Below are 25,704 nucleotides of genomic sequence, written 5' to 3'. Positions count from 1 at the left end.
TTGCGATGCACCTGAATTTTACCATTATATTAGTAGCGAAGAAAAAGAAAAGAGGTTAGTAGAAAATTAAATTAAATTAATAAAGAAAGCAAATGAGAAGCGAAGGAGCGACTGAGACTCAGATTGCAGAAAAAGCAGAGACTTTGAGACTCGACTCTTGAGACTTCACAACGCCTCCCTTTTCCTCCTTCTCTCAGATCGATTCTCTTTCTCACTCTCTCAACTCTCTTCAAAACCCCCACAACTAACTTTCTTCTTCTTCTTCTTCTTGTTCTTTGTATATACATACATACATACATACATGTACATGTATCTCCACCTTCCATATCCACCACTCCTGACTTGCTCTTAATCTTCACTGAAACGTCCTCGATTCTCTTGCGAGCTTCTGCTTTAGACAACATGATACATTCCGCTGCTTCATCCATGGCCTCACCCCTCTGCACGTGGCTGGTGGCGGCTTGCATGTCAGTCACGTGCCACACTGACCGCGCCGGGACTCCAAAGGCAGCGCTTCGGTCATCCAAGAGGTCAAGGAGGACGAAGGCGCTGCCAGCAAACACCTCCCAATTGAACATGAGATTGATTTCTTCGCTGTACGGATCCAGCATTCAGGGACTCATAAGCTCCTTCGAGCCCTGCGATGACTACTGCAACACTCACAATGCCTTCTCTTCGCTCTTTCGATCCACAACTCCCAATCGCAGACACACCCGTCTCAATAAACTTTCTCATTCTGGTAAACTTTTTTTTTTTTTTTTTAATTTTCCCCACTTAAATCACCTCAAGTTAAGATATTTCTGGTGCTTTTTCCAATTTTAATCTGTACCCCGTACTGGGTATTTCAATTTGATTCATTTATTTATTTTTCTTATATTAATATAATAATAATAGTTTTTTTTTTTATTATGGTTATGAAATCTGGGTTCTGATTTTCTGGTCTTCTGAAAGATATGTGTGTGTGTGTGGCTTTTTTCCCTTTTTTTTCTGAATTACTTAAAATGCACAAGTGTTAGCTTGGATCTTTGTCTTTTGGTTGGTCATCCTAATAAATGGGGTTGCTTGGTGGTTTAGTATTGAGGGTTGTTCTACCTGCTCTGTTTAACTGTTTTGAGGGTACGGTTTATAATATTAGGAGTATGGGGGTAGTTGTTGTTCTTTCTTTGCTGAGATTGATGGTGCACCTGTGTCACTTAATTAGGACATGTTGCTACAACACTATGCCATTGCCCATGCTTTTTGCTTTCATTTCCCATTCCTACTTCATTTCCTTGTATTTATCGTACACCCAGGTATCTACATAAAGTTCCCATTAAATATTGGTTAATGTTCGCATCATCACTTTGAATTTCTTGCAATCTCGTTGAGGTAGTTCAGCATATTCACAGAATCAACTCAAACGAAAATAAATTTCTTTTGACTTTTATTTTGTTTTCTTTTCTTCATGAAAATAATAATCACACTGAAGTGTTCTGAATTTAACTACTATGTAAATATCGCCCCCACGTGGGATTACCTCTCTCTCCCTCTCTCTCTAGTTTTTTTGTTTCTCTATGTAAAATAGTGGAGGTAAGTTATGCCTTTGTCATAAGCACACATAAGCAAGCAGAGGCTCCTTTTTTTTTCCCTCATTTTTTTTTTAAATTATCATGTAAAATAGATGATTCTGGCACAAACTATCCACAAGTTATTTTTGCTCCTAGTTCTTTAGTATGTTTTTAACACACTGGACAAGTCTACTACTGCTGCATGCATGTCCCTGACTGATGGGTTCTAGTATTCAGTGGTCTTGAGTGTTTTGATTTAAAGCAAGGGATATAAGTTGGGTCTGATGAATTTTTCGAGGTTTCATAGCATTTTTGTTACCATAGTCTTAGAATTACTACCTTGGATAAACCTAAGCATATTTTTGTTAATGGCTGGGGTTGCATTTCCTGCTCAACATTAATGTGCAACAAGGGTATGTTCGGTTAGGGGTTAAAAATGGGGCGGGAATTTTCAATGGATGTGGCCCATGTGTAATTTTACTCATAGAACTTATTGTAAAAATTTCACCCCATTTCTACTTCCCAAAAGAACATATCCTTATCATGATCATTGGAAGCTACACATGCATCATGTTGAACTATAAGCTGTGGGCCGTTCTTTCTTGTATGCTTCTGATATGAATTTCTTGAATGATAGGCGGTTGCATGCAATTTTTATTATTGCTGACTTATTCCTCTGAATTGCAAAACTATAAGGTAAAACAATGGCTGTAGCTGTGGAACCTGCACACGAAGTCACAGCAACGAAAAAACCTCCTACAAAACAAAGGCGAGTAGTTGTGACTGGGTTGGGCGTTGTTACACCTCTTGGTCACGAACCAGATGTTTACTACAACAATTTACTTGATGGTGTTAGTGGCATAAGTGAGATCGAGACATTTGATTGTGCTGAATATCCAACGGCAAGTTATATATAATTGAAATTGTATTTCTTGTTGTCTGTTGTAGCTTTTGTTCTGAACATTCTATGTTTCCAGAGGATTGCTGGTGAGATCAAGTCGTTCTCCACTGATGGCTGGGTTGCACCAAAACTTTCGAAGAGAATGGATAAATTTATGCTCTATTTGCTAACAGCCGGTAAAAAGGCCTTAGTTGATGGTGGAATTACTGAAGATGTAATGGATGAGTTGAATAAGGAAAAATGTGGAGTTTTGATTGGCTCAGCGATGGGTGGCATGAAGGTAACCTTGTCTTTCTTTCATGTTGAGATACAAATCTTGTAAAACCAGCTGGTGTTGTGGACTGAATTTAATGCCACTGCAATCCAAATGGAGCAGAAGAGTGTGCTATATTTTCAACCTTGTGCCCTTGTTATATTGACTATGATTTTTGGTGCTTTTTCTACTGAGCAGGTTTTTAATGATGCCATTGAAGCTTTAAGAGTATCATATAAGAAGATGAATCCTTTTTGTGTACCTTTTGCCACAACAAATATGGGATCTGCCATACTTGCGATGGATCTGGTCTGTTGTTGCATGGACACCATAAATTGGTGTTTTGTTTCGTACCAAGCTTTTATTTTGGCTATGTTATCTTCAGCTTCTAACAAACATTGTTATCTTTTATGGATTACAGGGATGGATGGGCCCTAATTATTCAATCTCTACAGCTTGTGCTACAAGTAACTTTTGTATATTGAATGCAGCAAACCACATCATAAGAGGTGAAGCTGTAAGTATTCATGCTTTGATATTACTCTCAGGATGGTGAATTTTTCGTATCCAATATTATACCTTATATTTATTTATTTATTTAACTTTCTTTTTCTGAGACAGTTTGGTGTAATGATATGGTCATTGCATCAAAATGTATTGATAAATTTAATATGAAAATATTCCTGCAGGATGTGATGCTTTGTGGTGGCTCAGATGCTGCTATTATACCCATTGGTATGATCTCACCATTGATTCTTTTTCACCTGCATACGGTTATCATGCCATAAATCTAGCTGATATGAATCCACTAATCATTGGTACAGGTTTGGGAGGTTTTGTGGCATGCAGAGCCCTATCGCAGAGGAATACAGACCCTACCAAAGCTTCACGCCCTTGGGACATTGTAATACAACAGAAATCCTGCTCATTCTTTCTGCTACTCACCATGTTTTTGTATTGCTGATCTTTCATCATTTTTTATTTTTGAAACAATACAACTATAATTATAATGAAATTTGATGACCAAGTCTTGTATCCTTTCTTGTAATCTGAACAGCATAGTTTATTAAAAACTAACGTTTCAATGGTCACAGATACAACTTTTCCTTTTGATCACAAAAATGCTGTCTTCTATGGATATGAGCTATGGCAAATTCAGTTTTTCTAATTAGGCTGTTTATGATATTCCAGAATCGAGATGGATTTGTCATGGGGGAAGGAGCTGGAGTTTTACTTTTGGAGGACTTGGAGCATGCAAAGGTACAGGAAATCAGATCTAATAATTTTAAAACAGAACATCCCTTATGAAATGACAGTGCATGTTTTGATATTATTACTGCAGACTTGTGCATGTAATTTATTTCATTTAGTGCATCCTTCAGTTCCTTCAAACAGTATTAAAGGACTTCATACATCTGTTCTCTCTTGAATTAGGATTGATTTTCAGGCTGCTGCTTGTCATAAAAATTCACCTGTTACTTCTCATGTCAAATCTGCGCTTGACATTTGTCTTGCAACTAAATCAAATGCATCTCTTTTACATTGCAGAAAAGAGGTGCAACCATATATGCTGAATTCCTTGGTGGAAGCTTCACCTGTGATGCATATCATGTGACAGAGCCACGTCCCGATGGTAAAATTTCAAATCTTTTACTACCAAAATTTAAAGCATTTATATGCATGCTATGATTACCATGCTTAAAATCCGAAGAGAACAAGGCAAAAGAATGTGACAAGGGTATTTTTATATATTTAGAATCATGTGTGCCATTTGCTGATGGTTAGGTTAAGTATTTAGAAATATACTATATGTTGCATTTTTCTTGTTTGGCACTGGAATTTCTTCTTCCGAGATCGTGATGGAATTTAAAACTGCATGTTGCGATCATGACTTGTCTCGACAATATGGACCTGGGATTTAATAATAGTCCTATATTAGTGGACCTAGTAATCCTAGTCATAATTAGTATCTGCTTGTACTTTACCACATTTCCTTTATGATTCCATTCGGACTCTTCTTTGAGCATTCTATGACTTGACAAGGAATGATTTGTATCTCCCTGCGGAACTTGCATTCACGTTTCTTTACTCCATCTTAAATAGGAGCTGGCGTTATACTTTGCATTGAAAAGGCATTAGCTCAGTCTGGAGTATCAAAAGAGGATGTGAACTACATAAATGCACATGCCACATCCACGCCTGCTGGGGATCTTAAGGAGTTCCAGGCTCTGCTTCATTGTTTTGGTCAAAATCCCGAGGTACATCTATCTTTTTAAGTTACACCACCATTAACATTGTTATCTTGGTGATCAATTCTATGGTAAACATGATCTCTTGTTCTTCTGGAGTTCATGTTGAGTAAAACACTGGTACTTCTGATATGGTCATCCATACTAATGTCTCTTGTTTTTTCAGCTAAGAGTGAATTCTACAAAATCTATGATTGGTCATCTACTAGGAGCAGCTGGTGGCGTGGAAGCTGTAGCAACAGTCCAGGTAAAACCCAATGGATCACTTAGTTCGGTACCCCGCGATTGATGACTAAAATGGTCCTGAGGTTTGCTCTCTCTTCGTACAGGCAATTAGGACAGGGTGGGTGCATCCCAATATCAACCTGGAAAACCCAGATCAAGGAGTGGTAATGTTTCTTGTTGCATCATTCCATCCTTCATTTCAAAATTTTAATCTTTTAATCTAACATGTCCAAACTAATGACAAAAATTCAGGATGCCAAAGTGCTTGTGGGCTCAAAGAAAGAGAGACTAGATATCAAGGCTGCCCTATCCAATTCATTTGGTTTTGGAGGCCACAATTCTTCAATCATATTTGCTCCATATAAGTGAATGAATACATGTTTCAGAATAATACCTTCCCTACCATTATACAGAAGGTATGTCTCTAAATAAGAATAGATGACCATTTGTATTCATAAAAGATGAAAACACTGACATATGTATCCACACTAGATCGAAACTAAACTTGTACCCACGCAAGATGTCCTCCGTGTGACAAAAGTACCCTACGTGGCACTCTAACCCTCCAAAGACAGGATACTTTTGTCACACGGAGGGCATCTTTCGTGGGTACAAGTTTAGTTTCGATTTAATGTGGGTACATATGTCAGCATTTTCATTTTTCATGGATACAAATGGTCATTTATTCCTCTAAATAATGAGCAGGTCATATCGTCCTACTACGAGAAACACATTTAATTTGGATGACTGTGGATGTTCCTTGAACATGTATTAATTGTGTGTTGTTTTTATGTTAAGTTACTAAGGTAGCCAGGCAATTGTTACACGCATGATCAAAGTCATGAATTGGATGAAAATATATGTGGAAATGGTTGGAGCAGAAACTCTTGAGGACATTGTTGAGAGATGGTTTGGTGGTTTAGATTGTCTGGCCGAGATACATGGTGGAGCCGGTTCTATCCACCGATGAAGAACATGAATGGCTGCTATTGCCTTTATAGAGTAGGACTTGACCCACTTTGATGTGACTCTTAAACAAATCCACTTGGCAGTATATATAAGCTCTTCTGTTTTATTTATTCCCTATGTACCCAAATAGTTTGTGCAATAACAAATTGCAATTTATTTTTTCGCTGCCTTGTTCTATTGCCCTTAAACCAGACCATTTAGGGAGAAGGGGATGATTTTAATCTCTCAGGAAATGCCTCTTTAGTTTTATTATTATTATTATTATTCAGACAAGCATGGCGCGTATTTAAAAATAATACTCTTTTTTTTTTCTTGTGCTCTAAATATCAAAGACAAATAACGTTTTCTTGAAAATAGATCTCAATTTTTATTCCAATTGATGTTAGATATTATCTTCCATCATACAATATCTTTGGTTTTTTCTTAACAGCATCAAATTGAGATTTATTTCCCGCTTTTCATTAAAGGTCAGTTTCAAAACTTGACAATTGCACATCAGAATCAGAAAAACCTTGAGATATTGCTCATGTTTAATGCGAGAAATTAACCAAAAGCAATCCATCCTTGATGCAAAGGTACTTTTTCTTCGGATTGGAGTAAATACAAAACAAAATCGAGTAGGAGTAAATGTACATCCGAAAGTTTTTCCATTTGCTGTTGAACAAACACAAGAAGCCTACTCAAACTGGCTGACCTACTGAAGAATCAATTTTTGTGATGTACACATTTGGCGGAGGACAAAACAAGAGAACACTAAAATCGATTTCATAAATAAAGAAAACTGCCGGATGGTTATCTACCTCATCAATGATATACCAATATACATTGACCCTATTCACATTTTCTTTTTGCTGCCTTTCTTCTTTAGTTTCAAGCTCTTCATGGACAACACACCAGAAGCGCTCTTACCTTCAAACTTTTTGGCCATCTTTACAACACTTGACATACCCTTTCTCGCTGCAGCACGCTGCTGTGGTCGGCGACTCATCATTTTTCTATCAAGTGGCCAGTATGCGTATGGTTCAAGCTTGTCCTTCCTCTTCACATCTCCCCTGGCCTTCTTGCTAGCATATTCCTTCCCCGTGTAAGCCCACCCGGAGTCTGATGTTTTCCTTCGCTTCTGGGCTTTAGTCCCAGACTTCCCAGACAAGTGACTATCAGGCTCACTCCTAGCATCGTACTCAGGTTCGGCAGGTTTTTCCTTCCTCTGTTTCCCTTCCTCGTGGATAATTAAACGTCCATGGGGATCTAGCTCCATCTCATCATCTTCGGACCTCGATTTTCTTTTGAGATGCTCAGATGATCTCAGAGCAGACCATGTTTTCTTGCGATCAAGCAGATCAAGCGGTTCATCATCTGATTCGTCAGACAAGTGCTCAGGCAAATTCTTCTTTAGCCTGGTGTTGGACCTACAGAAACAACCAACAATTGGGAACAGTCCATTTTTAAGTTCCAGAACAAACCAAAATACATTTTGCAGTATTAAGTTAGATTTACAAAATGTTTGATCTTATACCAATTTACTCATTACATCTTAAAAATAATAATAAAATCAGCAAAAGAATCCAGCCAGTAATAAGAATGGGCAAGTCAGAAGATACATCTTACCTCATTGAAGTTGCTGCTGGTCTGCCCCTTCCAGAGATTGTCTTGGCATTTAGATAGTCCACATCACTCCCGCCACTTTCTTCATCAAAATCTGAAAAGATTTTTGTATGATTCCACATACTTTGCCTGAAAATAAGCTTACATATATTTGTCAGTGCATAAAAGAATCGTGCATAATAACAAAAATCACAGCTTCAATGCCAAATTAATGCACAAACATGTTTTAAAATGGCATTTGGTGCACCATACTGGGTGTAGCTTTTCTAGTTAGTCACTAAAGTAACATTCACTTTGCTTTCATACACCCAACAATCATACACACTTGCAAAACAATACTACATCAAATGTGAAATTAGGTAGGAAATTCAAGAGTCACAAACATAGGTTTCTGGTGCTGAAACTATTCTGTCCCTAACAATGCAACCAAATACTTTGACCGTTACCTGGACTTGGTTGCTTTGGACAAATGTGATTTAGTTTCCTCAGATTTAGCACCCCGTTTTCTCTCTTTCCGTTCCTGGATCTGTTACGAAATTGATTGAAAATCTCAGAAAAACTCTTCCAAAGGAAGGAAAAAAATACACTATAATGCTTGTCCAAATTACCTTGCGAATGTTGGTAAGAAGTTTCCTATGTTCTTCAGGTATGACATCTTTAACAGCACCCAGTCCACACTTTGTGACAAGCATTCCCAAGAGAAGTTTAACCTGCAAAGAATTTGAATGTGTTAGCACTTAGCAGTTTACAGCATGAACAAGCACCATTATCTACAAAACAACAGTCATCCATGATAACAGATCAATGAAACTGCAGTTTTCGACAAAAACACCACGTAAAATAACAAAAGCAACCTTTGCTTTAAAATGATTTTTGGTGCTGTTTTGCCACTTCAACAAACCTTCCACCATCATCTGTAGGGGCTGCCCTTTTAACCATTCTGCTTGTGATTTGACTACTAATACCTTCAATAAACCCAAATTCGCCTGCAGCATGACATGAAAAACACACTTAGTCCTGAAGTTTGGCAAAAGATCATTTTTCCTTCAATCATCAATAACCAATCAAATAGAGAAAGACAGACCTTAATTATCTCTCTATTTTCTGTTGGGAGTTGGAGATATGTCGATTTGAGCCAGTCGAAAGCAGGAAAAACAAGATCAGAGAATTCGTATAACAAACGAGCTAAACTTTTTGCAGCTGCACTTATCATATGTGAAGTTTTTCCACCCAGACCCCCAGCAATCTGAGCTCATGAAAATCTCACAAAATCATTATCCAACGAGGGAGAAATTAAATGACGTGTTCAAGACTAAAGATTGATGAGTAAAATACTGTACATCACATCAAATAGAGGATGTGCAGGTGATATCAATTATTAAGAAACTAATGAAGATGTAAAAGCACAAGTTACATATTACCTTGTCAAAAAACTCTCGCAATCTTTCGCTGTTCCCACCTCTCTCCTCATCTCCAAGTACATGGCCAATTTGGACAAGTATATCATAAGCCCTGTTCCTGGTTTTTTTATTAACCTGCAAAGATACTCTTCCAAATTTAGCACCACAGCAGCCTTATGAAGGTGAATTAAGAAACTATTTTCAGGTGAATCTGATGTCCTTGCCAAACAACATTCCCAAGTGCTCCATATAAACACATTGAAGAATGATCACCCACTGTTCATTGACATGATCAATCCAAGAACAGCCACAACATAATATTAAAAAAAAGGACCGACTAGGTAGTATTGAATTTGACGGGTCCAAAGACCAAAATGAAGAAATAAATACATTAACAAAGCAAGATTTTATTCAAAATCAGCGTCAATAACACAATAAAAACAATGTCCACAACATTTGTAATGATAGAAAAAACCCAATACAAATTGATCAATAATATTTATCAATGCACTGTTGCGACGATGGCTCAGATTTAGACATTTAGTATTCAAATAAAACATCACACACTTGAAAAATGTTGCTTATACCTACATAAACTAGAGGGGAAAATGCCAGTTGAAGACATTGCATGCCAACTCATTTTGGAACATTCCACAATTAACACATTACCTCTTTAACAGCAATTATTATTTCGACAAGGAAAACTTCAACATCTTTTCTCCACAGGTCCTCCAAACTATCCTGTAGGCAATGCATGCTTTCACATTATTTACGTTCACACAGTAACACTAGGTGATGCAAAAAACTCTACAGCTTATCAGATGTATCATTACAAAAATAACTCAAGGTAACAAAGAAAGAAGCAAAAGCACATTTTTTAATACCTCAGACTTTGAAGCATGAATTATTAAGAAGTAAAGGCAATCAAGCCTGTAACGTTTGGCAGAAAAATGGCATGAATGAAGAATTTCAACCATCAGCTCAAAAAGTTCCTTCAACTTTGAAGAAACAAAACTATCTGAGCTCTGTCAAGAAAAACAAATCAGAATGTTTAAGCCAAAATAGTAAACACTGTCAAAGAAAATATATTCACAACATGAAATATAGTTCAGCAGTAAAAACACCAATTAAAGGTAGTTTGTAGTGATCCAAGAAAGAAAACATATAGTGGTGAAAGATTTAGAATAACTCCAACTTAACGATTGGACAGGTAACCAATCTTTCAACAATATTATGCATCCCCATCAAATAACAGCACAAATTGAAGCATTGTAGCTACAGCTCATACAGCATCAATACTTTTTCAGGAATATGCTTTAACCACATCAACCCAGACTTTTGGTTAACCAGAAAACCAAGTCAAATGTTGTATAGACTACCTTGAGAATGATTGAAAGTGCTTTGTATGCCTTCTTCTGCATGACACCTTCGGCATCCTGCAATTAATTAAAACTATAATACTTCTAACTTCAAATGTGAAAGGGGGTTGGGGGAACTACTATAATAGAACTAAGTTAAATACACTTTTACTTGGTCAGACCTTTAAGGCTGGCTTTATTACATCATATAATGCATCAATCCCTTCAGCCGTTAAACCAGGCAACAGGGAAACTGCAAAATCAACGTACTGTGCCCTGGGATAGAAAGAAATATGTTACAACTTTACGAAGTAAATCCATATATACACAATTCACGAAATAGATGACTGTGGATACTTGATAACTAATGAAGAAATTTCTTTTGACGCTTCATCAATCTGCATAGAACTGAAATTCTGGGAATTGTCTACTCTGCCAGCATCTTTAAGGCGTTTTCCCATCTCTCTCATTCTGCGGATGAGTAAATTCCCCACAACCGTGTTATCTGCTATGGAAGCAATATCACCAATAGTACGCTGCAAATGGACCAAAACCATCTCTATAAACTTGTTGCACCAGCCAAATGTAACAAATAAATTATCCATTCAATTCAAAGACAATGAAGAATCTAAAGACAAGTCCAGTTAGCATAATCACTAAATGGATACAGCATACCATGAAATATTGATATACCAAACAAATTGTCTATAGAAAGACTAAACAATTAAATAACAGTATGCAAAAAACATGCTTCATTTTCACACTGGTGGAGGGAGATCCTTTGCCACTGACATAAGATGGGTTTGGTAAAGTTTTTGCTTTGAAGTTGCTTATTTTTCTTGTTTTTTCAAATATGGCTTTTCAAAAGTTGCAGCAAATATATTTGGTAAAACAAAATAGAAGTATTCTTCAATAAGTACAAGCTATAATAATAGTGCTTGGTAAAATTGCTTTAAAATTTAAAATGACTTTAATAGACACAAATATAATAAAAAGTTAGAATGTGTCCAGATATTCATTAACGGATAAGGTTATATTGGACTTTTTAATTTTGAAAGGAACAAGCAAGCTTTGAAAAATATTTTCATAGATGCTTTCAAAAGCACCCTAATTTTTTTAAATTGATAGCACAAGCACATGAACTTGCTGTTTTTACTAAACATACAGTGTTAACTAATGCTTTTGAATAGTCCAAATATTTCTCCAATAAACATACAGTCTCTATCACTCCTATCAAAGTGATTGTACAGAAAAACATAAATGCCGCAACCAAGTTACACAAATAAGGATTCCCTATAAGCATTACATGGCAAACAAAGTATCGGAATATTCTAGAACAAATAAATTATGATAATGATGAATATCACATGTAGCGAACAAAGTAGAGGGAACTATCACAGACCCACCACATAAACAGAATGTCTAACATCTAATTATAAATTATCTTCTATGTTGCGATACACTAGTCATTTAGGGATGCATAATTACTGCACCACTGCTGAACACTAAAGAGACAATTTCCAATTTACAAAGTTTAGTACCTGCAAACAACCACCGTCATCTTTTGAGGGCTTCAGGAATACATCTGCCAGAGCAACTAGTAAGTGCTTTGCAGATGACTTCAGCACGTTCAAATTGTCCTTGGCAACCTGTTGAGAATAACAGACAAGACCTTGTTTGTCCATATCTTGCCCATCAAAATCTGTGTTATTTGCTTCCTCAGCATTCTTATTTTGCTGAATCAGAAGCTGCAAGCTATTGCATATTATTCCACGAACGTCAGGTTCCTCTTTTATCTCTCTGCATAAATGTCCTTGTAGATTCACGAAACATTCAGCAGTGTCCACAGGATAGTTACAAAATGAAGGCAGCAAGGACCACAAAGAGTAAGCAAGAGCATCTGCATTCCTTGATGAAACATTGAAACCTTGCTTCTCAAGCTGCAAAACAGAGAAAGTAAGTAACGAAAATCTCTGCAGGAGGCTAATACTGCAACTCATAAATAAATAATAAATTGTTTCCCACCTTTCGAGCCTTCTCCCTTATACGTTCAATCATAGGTAAGATTTCATCTTTAAAATAATTTAAACGGGCACCAATAATATACTGTTTCAGGATTGGAAACAGCCAGATATTTGCATCTGACAAGTCCTCAGCTTCCAAATTCAGAGGTATAAAGGACAACAATCGTTCAGGTCCCATTGCAGCAAGAGCTGATCCAAAGCATTCATGCAGCTACAAGATGTAGAATGTACTATACATAAGTAATCAGTTGCCCAAAGAAAACTATAACATAAAAAATAGTTCCAGAATCTTGTCAACAACATACTAATGGGCAAATAGGCTAAGAAAGAAACTGAGTCAAAGGGTTTGCTCCCAATTCTCGAAAAATCATAATAAATATAAAAATCAACAGAAGTTTGCAGCACAGAGCAGCTATTCTGTTATTTGCTAAGCACGAATTCAGCAGCATTGACAGCACCAAATGTCCCTATCAAAACTAATTACCTTTGCAAATCGAAGATTTGTAACCTAGAAATAAAATGGTTGCTAAAACCAACCCAGTCACTTTAAAGTTTCAAACCTTCAATATTATAATAGAATACAAAATATGTACAACTTTTTCCTAGTCAACTCTAATGGAAAACCATTCAAACTAAGACAAAACAGAATGTTTCAATAGGAATATAACAGACCTGTTTCTTAAAGGGAAAATCTTCATCATGTAGCTTTTGCACATCTACTAGGTTTTTGAGTATTCCTCTCATAAAATAAGGAGAACTGTTTCCTGTATTGATGATAGCAAATTCCCGAATATAAGTAATTTGCAGTATATACATTTTAAATAACAAGATTACAAAAACCGACTCAAAAACAGAGGTGAAACAAATATAGGCAAATTAAACACGCCATCCATGATTTAGACAAATTAAACCATAAGCATAATTCTTATATTAGAAAGAATACTAGCTGGCCTCTCTTAGTCTAATCACCACCAAGCAAAAGGTTATCAGTGCAAAAAAGAAGAGTGAAATCTGACAGCAAACAAAGTACCTAATTTATTAAACATAGCTGAAACAACTTGTAATACTCTGTCCCGGACAGCAATATAGTGGTAATCAAGTAAGCTCTCAATAGTTGCACAGCATTTTTCAATAATGGTTGGTCCTGACTTCCTCGGTTCTCTGTCATTACTGCAAGAGATCTGATCCACTCCCTGCATAATCAACCTTGCATCAATACAAGAGTTAATCATGCTCTTAAAGGCATCAGTGGCTGCATATATTGCCTCTTCATGTTCAGATGCCAAAATATCTGCATATTCAAAGGAAAAAACAATACTTGAGGAAGTACCTTTGGAAACAGGTAAGCACATTTGAACACACATGCGTGCACAAACCATGAACATGTGCACATAGAGAGCATTAAGAAGCGCAACATAATTAAATCATTCAAAAAGGAAAAGGGGGTATGATATCTTACCTTTGAGAGCATTAAAGACAAGAGGGAGCTTAACCACACATATATCCCTGTTGCGCAAATAAATTTTATTCATTCCAGTAGCAAGCAAGCGAGCAGTAGATGTAAATGTCATTCCATCTCCGGAAGTCTCATTTGATGAGATAGAATGAGCCAACGAGCATAACAACTCAAGTAATGGGTCGGGCGGAACTTCTGATGTTGGGTAGAGACAAAGAAAACTCAAGCCATCTGTTATGCGCCTTGTGACTAGAGGTTGATGCAAATCCAAGAGTTTTTTGTAGTGCTGGAGAATGGTGGTCTTGTCATTCAGTGACAAGAAGGGAAGACTTTCTTTCAAGGCATCAAGAATATACAGAACCTGCTGGGCTCCAACAGTTCCTTCGCTGGCATTAGCATCTGCTCCACCAGCCAGCAGAATAGACCTTTGCAGAAGTTTTCTGACTCCCTCACTTGCGGAGGCCAAGAGAGAAGAATTTTGGAAGTTCAGCAAAACGTCACGAAGACACAAATGAGATTGCCTTCTAACCTGTTAAAAGATTTAGTTAGCACACACAAGATTCGAATATGCACCGTAGTTTAGCAAGCATTCAGTATCCTTATAATCAAGAACAGAGGCAGAAATCTTAAAGCGGAACAGAAGCTATATGCAAGACCCAACCATAGGTAATGTACCATTCTTATTAGAACAGGATCAACTAAGTATAAAAGTTGTAAGAACTTGGGGACATAGCACACAACAATATCCTCATCACTGTGAAAGCTTTATCATGGTATCCCTATCGCCCCCATATCCATTGATTTTCACAAACTGCAAATTCGGATTTTGTTTTTACAGAGAAGCTAATATACCTTAGGTTGTGAATCAGTAAGGAACCTCAACAACTCATTGAACAACCGAGACACATCCGACCAATCCACACTGTCCCTTCTAATCAACAAATGTGAAAGGCACTTTAATCCTGAAACCATGACAATTTCTGATGCCACCAACGACCGAAGAACTCGCTCCACCAGGCCCGACAAGAATTCCCTCTGCTTCTTCAGCACCGCAGCGGGCACTCTCGGAATGAGGAGGGATATAACGGTGAGGAGGGCACCGATGACGTGGCTGGGAGGATCGGGTTCCACTGATATGCGGTCCAGGGAGGAGCATGCAGCGCCAAAATAAGCGACAGGGGAGGAGGGGAGTTTTTGGTCCTTGAGCTCCTGAGACATGGCACCGACTACGGCGCAGAGATGCAAGTGGCTTTCCTTGGTGGAGCCGGATAAGCGAGAGAGGATTGAGTCGCAGAAATCATCGTTCGAACCTTCCCCGAAGATGGATGGTGCGTCCATCTCGAAGTCGTCCATGGAGGATGATGTAATCGGATTAATCACCGGAAAGTGCAGTAAAACCCTAGCTCCGGCAGCAGCAGAGGTTTAAGCACTCAACGAGAGATGCAAGTAAAGTGAGAGGTTAATAAATTAGAACCCCTTTTGGGCCGTACAACTTATTGCTATCCGTTATTGTTTTTTGCTCCTTCTTCTTAATGGCGGCTAACTAACGGTACGTTATGGATTCGCGGGAAACATTGGGCCTTTCGGCCCAGTCCAACAAAAATCCACAATGAAATGTTCAATTTTTTATTAACCTTCGGACCACAGACCTAAAAACGCTCCATATATATGTCCAAAAAAAAAAACGCTCTATATATATATATATATGATCTTGCAATACCAAACAACAAAAAAACTGATCTCCATCGATCATGTGAACTGGTGGTAGATACTAGATATCTTGATTTCGATTTAGAGAGAACAAAATTGATCCATAGTATATTTGGTTGAGAATATAAATTGGGTGAAAATTTTCAAAAGTAAATTTAATATAAAAAGTTTCATATGAGATGCATTTATACAAATTTTCATGGTGTATCTTGAAAATATTTGTTTTGATTTGTTTCAGAAAAACTTAATTTATCAAATACAAATAATCGATAATACAGAAAATTTTACATGAATGGTATATTGGAATTAATTTCATATATATCACAATGTTATTTGTTTATTCAATTATATCTTCCAAGTTGTGCATATCCTTCCGGATTACAAGGTAGCAGGTACTGGTATAAACTTATAATATAGTAGCAAAAACACATGTTCCAACTTGGGGCGGCACAGCACACATAAGAAGCTACTTGAATATTTCTTATGATATTTATTAGTCAACACTCAATAGGAGTCATCACGAGTCATGTGACTGAATTTATGCTTCTCATTTGATTTAATTTTTTGATACAGGCCTTTCCACAGGTTATTAATTTTAAGCAGATCAGCTAGAAAAAGACAAAATCCCAATAAAATATATTACTATGAAAACTACTGATCGAATTTATTTAAGCTAAGATTAGTACACTATGCGTGTAATATGAGCAATTAGTCACTACTGTAAAGTTATAGTATATATCAACTAATTCGTAAAAAAACTTGCAACACATATGCTTATTAGCCTCTAAAAAACTTAAGCAAAAGTGTTATTCTTTTAAATCTCCGAAAGATATATGTAATAATAGATGGTTAGCTTTTTTAAAAAGGAAAAGTACGTAGTAAATAAAATGTAACTAGATGATTGGGTTTTTGAAAGTTACTATTGTTTCCTTTAAAAGTCTAACCATTTCTCGTTATATTTTACTACTTTTTCCTTCAAAAAGCCTAACCATCCATGCATCATTACAATACATGAATATATCACACACAAACACAACTTTCAAAACCTAAATTGATATATATTACATGAATTTTCAGGGACCAAATTATTGGTTGCCAAACCATACATACTATTAATTTGTCGATTTAAAAGCAATTAAGTTAAACGAAAAAATTAATAATACTGATAATTAATAATATAATTCTTGCGAAACGTTGATATATGTATAGAGAATGAAATACGGAAGTAAATTTACACTATATTATATAGGAAAAACCATCATTACAAAGTATAATTAACGGGAATAAGAAAAAAAAAAAAAGCTTAGACCTTGATTAGTAGAAAAACTTTTACGCACTAATCAATCGCAGTAGCTAATGGTCACAAGGATTGTACATGCATGCATGCGAAAAAAGAAATGTTGATGATCATCAGTTTCCTCCACCAACGCCATTATCATCACCACCGATTCGGGTGATGAGGTAAAGCGCGTTGCTGGTGAGCATTCCTACGCTGTTCACTCTCTGCTTCACGTCCAACCCAACCTTGCCGTCGCGGCCGCCAAATCCGCTGATGCAAGAGTAACAGTTGGTCAAGGAGGTGCTAGTCCATGTCCGCGCGTTACTCAGGTGCCACTGGAACGACGCCGTTCCCACCCGCATGTTCTTCAACTCGGTCAGCGTCCGAGTCAACTCATCCACGGAGTCGGCGATCTGAAGCACGCAGTCCTTGAGAGCGGCTCGGTCGGTGGAAGGCGGCGCCTGTTGCTGCATCTGAGACTGAAGAGTGGTAACATATGTGGAGAGTGAGCGAGAGCGAGCCAGGCTAACCCTAACAGCGGCTTGAGCCAGATCCATGGGGGTGGCGGAACCAGTGGCGTATGGAGATAGGGTTTTGATGCAGAGCGCGGGGTACCTTGCGTGGCTGCACGATGAACGGAGCAGATCTTGCGCCGTCGCCGAGAACGACGACACAAACAAGATGAGCACGAGGATAGATTGGTAATTTCCGTTATGTGTTTGCATATTCTTTCTTAGTGTTTGGTGTGTTGCGACGTTAATTGGAAGTGTGGATGGTGCTACATATATGCATGCAAAGGGCCTTTTATATAGCGCTACTACTAGGTACTTAAGTAGTAATTAATAATTAATTAATTAATTAATTAAAATTAGGATGCCGCTAGGGAGACAATGGATTATTTGTACAATGTGTACAATGGGCTATTAAGTTACAAAATGAACATCCCTCGTATTATCTAGAATAATCATCCGAGTACTAACAATAATAAACATCTTTCCAAAAGTTTAAACTGATTTTGGAGTTCACTAAGATTCAAACTCTTGACCTTTCGGATCTAGCACTCTAATACCATGCATGATACCACTCGTCCCAAAAGCTTCAACTGATGGAAAAAAATAACACTAATGATTATATCTCTAATACTCTCTAAATCTCCATTGTGCACATTATATAAATATTCCATTGGCTCCTCATATTTTCCCTTAAAATTATTTTATCATAAACACTGCTATTTGTATCGTATGCTTTCCAAACGAACTTAGTTTTCATATTCTTCCAGTTAACGATAAACCTTCACCGACATAAGTTACAAATGTGACAGTAAATACTATTATTAAGAAAGCGTGCTCTTTAATCTTTTTACTTATTGTCTTTCATTTTGTTGAAAAGGAAAAGGGTCTAGTATATATTAATTTTGAGTGCAATAATAATAAAGAAATTAAATAAATGCACTTGTGCCGGCTAGTGGCCAGACCCGTGGGGAGCGGAGAACACCGTGGTTCTTCGATTTTGATGCACCCATTATTCTTTACTACCAAGGAACACTAATGTATGTTAGGTATGCAACATGCAATATTATTTTATTCCAAATTAAAAAATCTCGAAAAATATTAATTTCAAAAATATGTTTGCTCTGGAGGTGAACATAGTTTGACACATAGCAACGAAGTTTTTCAATGGAAAAACTACCAAAAGTATCCATAAAGTTTATGAACGTTGACGAAAATATCCATAAACTAAAAAAATTAACATTGTACCCATGAAAGATGGATTTCGTACGACAAAAATATCAAAACCTTAATTTTTTATTAATTTTTTAATAAAATTCTCAAACTACTCCATTCTAATCCCATTCTATCATCACTCCCTCTCTTTCTCACTTCTTTCTCTCTCCTCACTTCTCCTCCTCTCAAAAACTCTCACAAAGTCACATAACTCTCCTCCTACTTCTTCACTGCCGTCTGCCACCCACCTACCTATCACCGCCAATCTCCTCCCCTCTCATTGCTTCCCCTCTCACTCTTAAGGTGACTATAACACCTTCATCGCGCGCCTGTGACCCAACCTAAGGAGAATGGCACCATGCCGCGCCTGTTCTAGCTAAGGAGAACGTTGTCGTGGCGCGCCTAACCCAGCCAAGGAGAACACTGTCGTCGCACACCTAAGAAGAGAAAGTGTTCGTGGTGGTGCTGCATGCAAAAAGAGAATTTAGTAAATTTATGACTAAACCAGTTGAGGTCCGATCTTCTACCACCACCACCACCATTGATTTTGGCCTGGTCTGTTGTAGGAGTAGTTTTGGACTCTATGGCAAGGATTTTAAAGGTGCAGGTTGGGTTATGGAAGGTTGAAAAAGTGAGTTGAGGTTGAGGATGAGGGTGGAGTAGTTTGAAAATTTTATTAAAAATTCAACAAAAAATTAGGGTTTGGATACTTTTGTCGTACGGAACTCATTTTTCATGGACATCATTAATTTCCTTAGTTTATGGGTACTTTTGTCAGCGTTCGTAAATTTTATAGATACTTTTGGTAGTTTTCCTTTTTCAATAAACAAGGTTATGAATAAAACCTTTAAAGTTGGAGAATTATTTAGTTCACAAGAAGCTATATAAGTATCATTATCATCAGTAATTAAAGCTTACTTTGCTATTTGAAAAAAAAAAAAAAGGAAATAATACAAACTTTGTATCGCTTAATACAGGGAATTGCCGACACTAAAATCTAAAGTTGCACACTTGCATAAGTCAATTAGCGACATGGAGGAACTATATGATGCATGAAAAATGGTGAAAGAAATAATAAATTGTAGGTCAAAGCTAAGCATCATTAATTAGAGTGCGCAATCCCCAATAAACGGCTACTTGGTAGTTACCAATTTGCATGCAAGATGTAGATGTAAGACAATCGTTTTAATTTGCACAAATCATAGATAGTAGTACTTTATTTATTTATAGTTTTCAAATCTAAGCTAAATCAAAGGGATTTAATTAAGGGATTTATTCACTCAAGTGCCGAATTTTTTTAGAAAAACTATAGATAAATAATTTCTAAATAACTGTAATAAATATAAAATATAGTTTAAAAATACTTTTTTTTTTGTTATCCACAGTATTTTCCAACTCAACAGGTTAATAACTAATCCATCATGAATTTGAGTTCCTTTTAAGGGTCTATCGTAAGCTAATGGATTACTACATGCACAAAGCGAAATTCAAACCCCTCAACACTTGCTTAAGCGGACGAGTGAGTTAACAATACTTGTCAACTTGTTTTTGACTAAATTCTTGTTAGTTACATAATATAATTATTTTTTTATAGTTAGTTCTTAATTACACGCAATTAAGTAACTAATAATACAAAAACGAATCACATGTACTCAATCTTGAGCTTTGATTGAAAGATCTTGCAAGTTGCAACCAAGATTTAATTACAGAATTAGTTAAGAGAGTTCCTTTGATAGGAAAGAATAATAAAAAGACCAAGACCTACCCAAGTCTAGAATATTAGAGAGGGAAGAGATTATATTTTTAAAAATGTTTGGAAAGACAAAAGTACTATATCTTTTAAAATTTCTCTTTCTTTTGGCCTTAATTAAATTGCAATTACGTATTTTTTTAAAAAATTATCTATTATTTAATTTAAAAAAATAATAAAAATCAAATAACTTCTTAAAAAAGTAGATATTTAAATTAAAAAATTGAAAATTTAAAAGACCAATTGCATTTCTCTTAAAACACTTAATAAATAGGAATGTATGATGTATCTCGATTTTTTTTTTTTGGTCTTGATGTAACTCGAATTTTTAGGATTATAATAACGAGGACCTCACCGGCCCAATTCCGTTAAGCACTTAACACCCACTAAGTATTTCCTCTTGTTTTTTTTTTTCATACTTTTTCCCTTTTGCTTTTAGGATCAAAATTCGTATGCCTTGTTTTTCTGGGCTTCTCGGGTCACCAATTTGCGTATGAAACTTTTGTTCTAGTCTAATCAGCAGATTATTCATTTGTTCTCTACAGAATTAAAGGACTAATATAGTCATTTAAATCGAACTTTATTAGACCATGCATTCCAACTTTTCATACCTAATTGAACTGAGATTAGACAGAGTCAGTTGTCGCTAATTGCACGCAACTAATAGCTGTTGTGCCAACAATATAATAGATAGGGAAGTGCTAGGTAAACAATGAAAATTTTGAACATGAATAATTACTAATTAAATAAAAATATACTACATCCTAATTTAATGTTACTAATTAAATTTATTATTTTAATCTTATTAATTTACATTGTTTACACATTATTCAAAAATCTTGTTGGTTACTTATATTTTTTCTAATAGATATGACTAGTTATTTTTTTTATTGGAATAATGATTAATGATTAATAATATAATAAGATTGTTGGTAAATGGCTTTCAACGTAAAGAAGAGTTAACCAGTGACTAATTAATTAAGTATCCTTAAAAAAGGATGAAAAGCTAAGAAAGATAATCATTTGACTAGCCTACATCATGATATATCTGATCATCATTATCCTAATTAAGCTTTTATTTATTTATTTTTTTTATTTGGGTGTAAAACTCCAATACAGTTGTAAATAAGGATTAAGAAGTTCCTTAGCTTCTTAGCATTAACTCTGACCATGTATTCTCGGTCTAAAACCAACATTGTTAATTTGTTACTCCAATTGAAAATGAAATTAATTTTGATGTACTGCGTAATTGCACGACTGTACTGTATTTTTTATATTATGAGTATATTAAAATTAAATTCATTAAAAATATAGCTGCCGGTTAAAAAAATTGTGTATTATTAATATCAATCTCTATGATTTCCGATAGCGAAATATACTTGATCGTTATTGCTTCATTTCCAAGCTGATCAGTCTTGTCATACACCTGATCCCCCACCATCCATTTGCAATCATTCTCGATAGGATTTAAAGAATATTCTCATAATGTGCGATAATACATAAGACTAAATCAAAAAGCTAGTGGATCCAATTATCCAAATATTAATATATGCTTTCTTTTGTTTCTTTTTTTTCCCCTATATATATATATATATATATATATATATATATGGCAGACAAGAAATAAGAGAGTAGTTACCTCATCCATTCATATATCATTGATCTCAGCGCTCGGCGTTAAGCACCAATAATTCAATTGGAATTCTATCACTAATAATAAATTTCGTAAATTGAGAGATTCCAAATATGTTCCAACAATGTGTCTTATATGTATAAGTTTTCATTAAGAGGGTTTAGTAATAGGAGAAAATTGTGTGGATATCAAAACTTGCGTAATATATAACCGTATAAGTGTATAACAGTTTTGTCCATCCAAATTTGAATGCTGATTGCTGACGAGCCACTAGTTCCGTGGGGGCTAGTGGCTACCGTTCGAGTTAATTAACTCTGTGGCTTCACTTCACTATCATCATAATAAGTATTCATAACATAAATTTGTCTTAATAAATATAACTGTGTAGGTATATATGGACAACATAATAACCCATCTCTCTTTGCTTACCTATTAAATTATATATTTATTAGTACTCATGTTATTTGGTTCACATATAATGGCAAAGGTAGGTAGACCAGGTATACTGAAATTATTATCTATAAAATAAAATATATGTAGTAACAAACAAATCATCTTTAAATTAATACGTGATTTTCCAACAAACACAATTTGATATAATAAGCTGATGGATCACAATAAAACAATGACTTTTGTAAATAATATGAACAATAAATTTTAAAATTGGCTCAATAAAATAAAAATATACTGCACATCTAAATTACTTATATAAATTTTAATATTAAAATAACCATCCACACACTTAATGAATTAAACATTCGATATATCAATATTCATTATTTATATTATTTAATAATTTCATTGTTTATCTATATTTTTTTTATAATCTCGAGCAGTTTGAGACTGACCATACGACAAACCTATTTGACAATTTATTAGGTCTCCCATTTTTTCTGTTTTTGTACTTATAAGCAGTTATTAACTTATTATTATATATAAATATCTGAGTAATTATTGTGCATATTGGCATATTCGGAAGGTGATTGAGAATATTACCCAATTTTTGTTGTTTTAATTTGTTTACCACAAAACGCAAAGCTGTGGGAATTCGATCCCAGTAATAAATTTAGAAGAATGCTAGGATAGTAAATTTTGTGATTTGTAACTATTAATTAATTATTATTAATATTTTTAATGGTATAAAATTTCATTCAATAATATGAAATTACTCATTTTTTTTTACTAATTACATACCGACCAAAATTTAATAAAGTTATTGGCCTTAAACTTTTCCTTAATTATAGTCATAAAGTATGTATGCTTTATACACTGCGTTTAATTAATTAGAATTCCACAATAATTAAGAAGCAACCAAATCCACTGCTGCAACATATATACATATTATTAATCTCTCGCTGTTGATGGAGAGATCCTAATTAATAATCTAATTATTAACCCATACATACATCTCATTATTAATCTAAATGATTAATTCATCTCTAATTATTATTCTTCAACGGGAACTCTCCATCCCATAATCTAACAACGTTGCCGTTAATCGCCGTTAAATCCTGCCACGTGTACCAACCGTTCTGGTTCTCTCCAACTCTCAACTTCAACAACCGTTCCCAACTCTCCCACCACTCCGACTCGCAGCCGCCGTGCCACTCCGTTAATAACTCCTGGTGGCTCTCGCGTGCCACGTCATCATCGTCCTCGTAATACACGGTAAACTTCCCTTTTGTGGGTCCGTCAACGTCAACGTTGGCAAAAACAAGAGTCGGGACAGACGGCGGGTCATCACGATCATCATGAGGTGGGTGGTGAGGGACGGCGTGAAGGTCCGTGAGGTGAGGAGAGTTAGCGGAGACACGAATCTTCCAGAAGCTTAGAGCAGCGGTTATAACGGCAAGCCATGTCCATAAGTTGTTGATAGCAAAGTAATTCAAAGTTAGAGCTTCCAGATTACCAGAATCTTCCAATAGGCTCATCATCTTCAACACGGGACCTCGAAATGGAATCTTCTCTTAAGATGCTCACTTAGCTTTGGGATTCAATTATGCTACTTACTATATTTATAGACACAACAATAAGCTAAGAGTGTCATCATCTTCTCTATTTTATGTGTCCAACAAAATTAAACCTTAATTAAATAATATTAAACATTTGTGTTTAGTTTACCTTCCACGGATACACATATACATTTATAGTTTTTTTTTTTTCTTATTATTCAAGTAGTGTTAGGGGCAGTAACTTTTGTGTTTTGTAACCATCAATTGGCCATTAATAATCTTTTTAATGGTGTGAGATTACATCCAATGGTGGGAGATCACTCAATTTTTTTTTTTATGGTTAAGTGTTGGCCGCAAAGCACAAAAATTGCTGACTCCCTAGACTTTTTCATTAATTAATTCTTCGCATATGCATGTTTAAGAGAAATATTAGGGCCAATATATTTGTTATTTGTATACATCAATTAATCATTAATAATAATCATCTAATAATAAAAAATTATTTTTTTTTTGCTAGCCAGATTTTGATAAAAATATTGTCTTCTTAGACTTTTTTCATGTTTAATTACTATTTCTATGATAATTTGACCCTTCATCGTAACAACCATTATATATTAATTAAAGTAAAAAATATTAAAAAATTATTAGAATTTAATATTTTTAATTATTAATTAATTATTAATATTTAAAAATATAAAATAAAATATGTTATTAAATTATTAAATTAAAGAAATTAAATTAATAATTAAAAATAATAATAAAAAATAATAACTATGCATGCTATATGAAGAGATGATTATTTATTTGAGTTTCCAAATTTTCATATAAGTAACAATGTAATCACTATATATATTATCCTTAAGCTTTTTAAGTAAAAGTGTTAAGGCTTGATTTTATGATTATCATCGTGTAAAGATATATAATTTTGATCATTGGATGATAGATTGTAGGGCTTGATTTTATTTAAAGTAAAAGTGTTATTTTTATTTAAAGTGTTGCTAAATAAATAAGTTACACTTTTTAAATAAGAATCATCATGAGAAGATATTTTTGGCATCTTCATTAGAGTAGTTGCCTTTTAAGTATATATAAGGTTAGTGGGGTGTAAGTGACGACCACTACTGGACCGTCAAAGCACCGTCCATTATCTCTAACTCAGAACTCTCCTCCATTTAAACACATAGAATAATCCCGTCCAAAAATAAAGAACGAGTGATAGAATAATTGTTCTAACCTGCTCTGATAAAAAAAAAAAAATAGGATACACGGTTTGTTTTATTATGGCAACAACCAAAGGAAGAGAAATTAAAAGGTTTTCAAATGGATATATGTTGCGGTATATATGAATAATGTTTTACTTTAAAAAAAACAAAAAAACTTTATGCACTCAAGATCATGTATTAAGAAATAAAACACAATATTTAATCACCTTAATTAATTTAAGTGTATTAGTATTATTATGTATATATAATATTTTGATAAATATAAAGGTAGTAATATATAAATTTAAGATAGTTCGTTGTTCAATAATAATTTACTTATTGTCAGATTATTTTGATAAATCTGATATATTTTGAAAAAAATAAACGGGTGATATTGATCAGTTACATTATAACTTGATATTTTTTTTATAAGTCATAATTTAATTTTATCTATCTCAAACCCTTAA

At 35.0% G+C, this 25,704-nt stretch overlaps 4 protein-coding genes across 5 annotated transcripts; 1 reads left to right on the top strand and 3 right to left on the bottom strand.

Moving 5' to 3' along the window:
- On the top strand, window positions 282-6,404 carry LOC107638415 (3-oxoacyl-[acyl-carrier-protein] synthase II, chloroplastic; the record flags this gene model as incomplete). The annotated part of the gene is given in 14 exon segments (XM_016341667.2): window positions 282-739; window positions 2,244-2,449; window positions 2,525-2,728; window positions 2,900-3,010; window positions 3,123-3,218; window positions 3,391-3,436; window positions 3,526-3,605; window positions 3,893-3,961; window positions 4,250-4,334; window positions 4,805-4,959; window positions 5,117-5,197; window positions 5,280-5,339; window positions 5,428-5,591; window positions 5,974-6,404. Coding segments are annotated over 13 exon segments (1,647 nt in total). The 3' UTR covers window positions 5,545-5,591; window positions 5,974-6,404.
- LOC107638414 (RRP12-like protein) lies at window positions 6,692-15,434 on the bottom strand. Of its 2 annotated transcripts, XM_016341666.2 has the most exons (18): window positions 14,840-15,434; window positions 13,991-14,516; window positions 13,562-13,822; window positions 13,204-13,295; window positions 12,533-12,742; window positions 12,049-12,447; window positions 10,865-11,043; window positions 10,690-10,783; window positions 10,529-10,585; window positions 10,034-10,174; window positions 9,819-9,890; window positions 9,171-9,284; window positions 8,834-8,995; window positions 8,604-8,735; window positions 8,358-8,459; window positions 8,196-8,275; window positions 7,753-7,878; window positions 6,692-7,553 (listed from the first exon to the last, which is right to left on the bottom strand). In XM_016341666.2, exons 1-18 carry the CDS (start codon window positions 15,338-15,340, stop codon window positions 6,980-6,982), a joined length of 3,822 nt encoding a protein of 1,273 aa, XP_016197152.1. In that variant the 5' UTR covers window positions 15,341-15,434; the 3' UTR covers window positions 6,692-6,979. The 2 variants fall into 2 exon arrangements, with proteins under 2 accessions (XP_016197152.1, XP_020975931.1); XM_021120272.1 differs by lacking the exon at window positions 10,034-10,174.
- On the bottom strand, window positions 16,914-17,774 carry LOC107637505 (pectinesterase inhibitor 3). The gene has a single exon (XM_016340913.2). It carries the CDS (start codon window positions 17,699-17,701, stop codon window positions 17,108-17,110), a length of 594 nt encoding a protein of 197 aa, XP_016196399.1. The 5' UTR covers window positions 17,702-17,774; the 3' UTR covers window positions 16,914-17,107.
- On the bottom strand, window positions 23,340-24,164 carry LOC107638416. Its single transcript, XM_016341669.2, has one exon. It carries the CDS (start codon window positions 24,015-24,017, stop codon window positions 23,523-23,525), a length of 495 nt encoding a protein of 164 aa, XP_016197155.1. The 5' UTR covers window positions 24,018-24,164; the 3' UTR covers window positions 23,340-23,522.

Source organism: Arachis ipaensis, chromosome B04 (genome assembly GCF_000816755.2).
Source record: "Arachis ipaensis cultivar K30076 chromosome B04, Araip1.1, whole genome shotgun sequence".
Lineage (NCBI taxonomy): Eukaryota > Viridiplantae > Streptophyta > Magnoliopsida > Fabales > Fabaceae > Arachis > Arachis ipaensis.
This window is presented reverse-complemented; position numbering and strand designations above follow the sequence as displayed.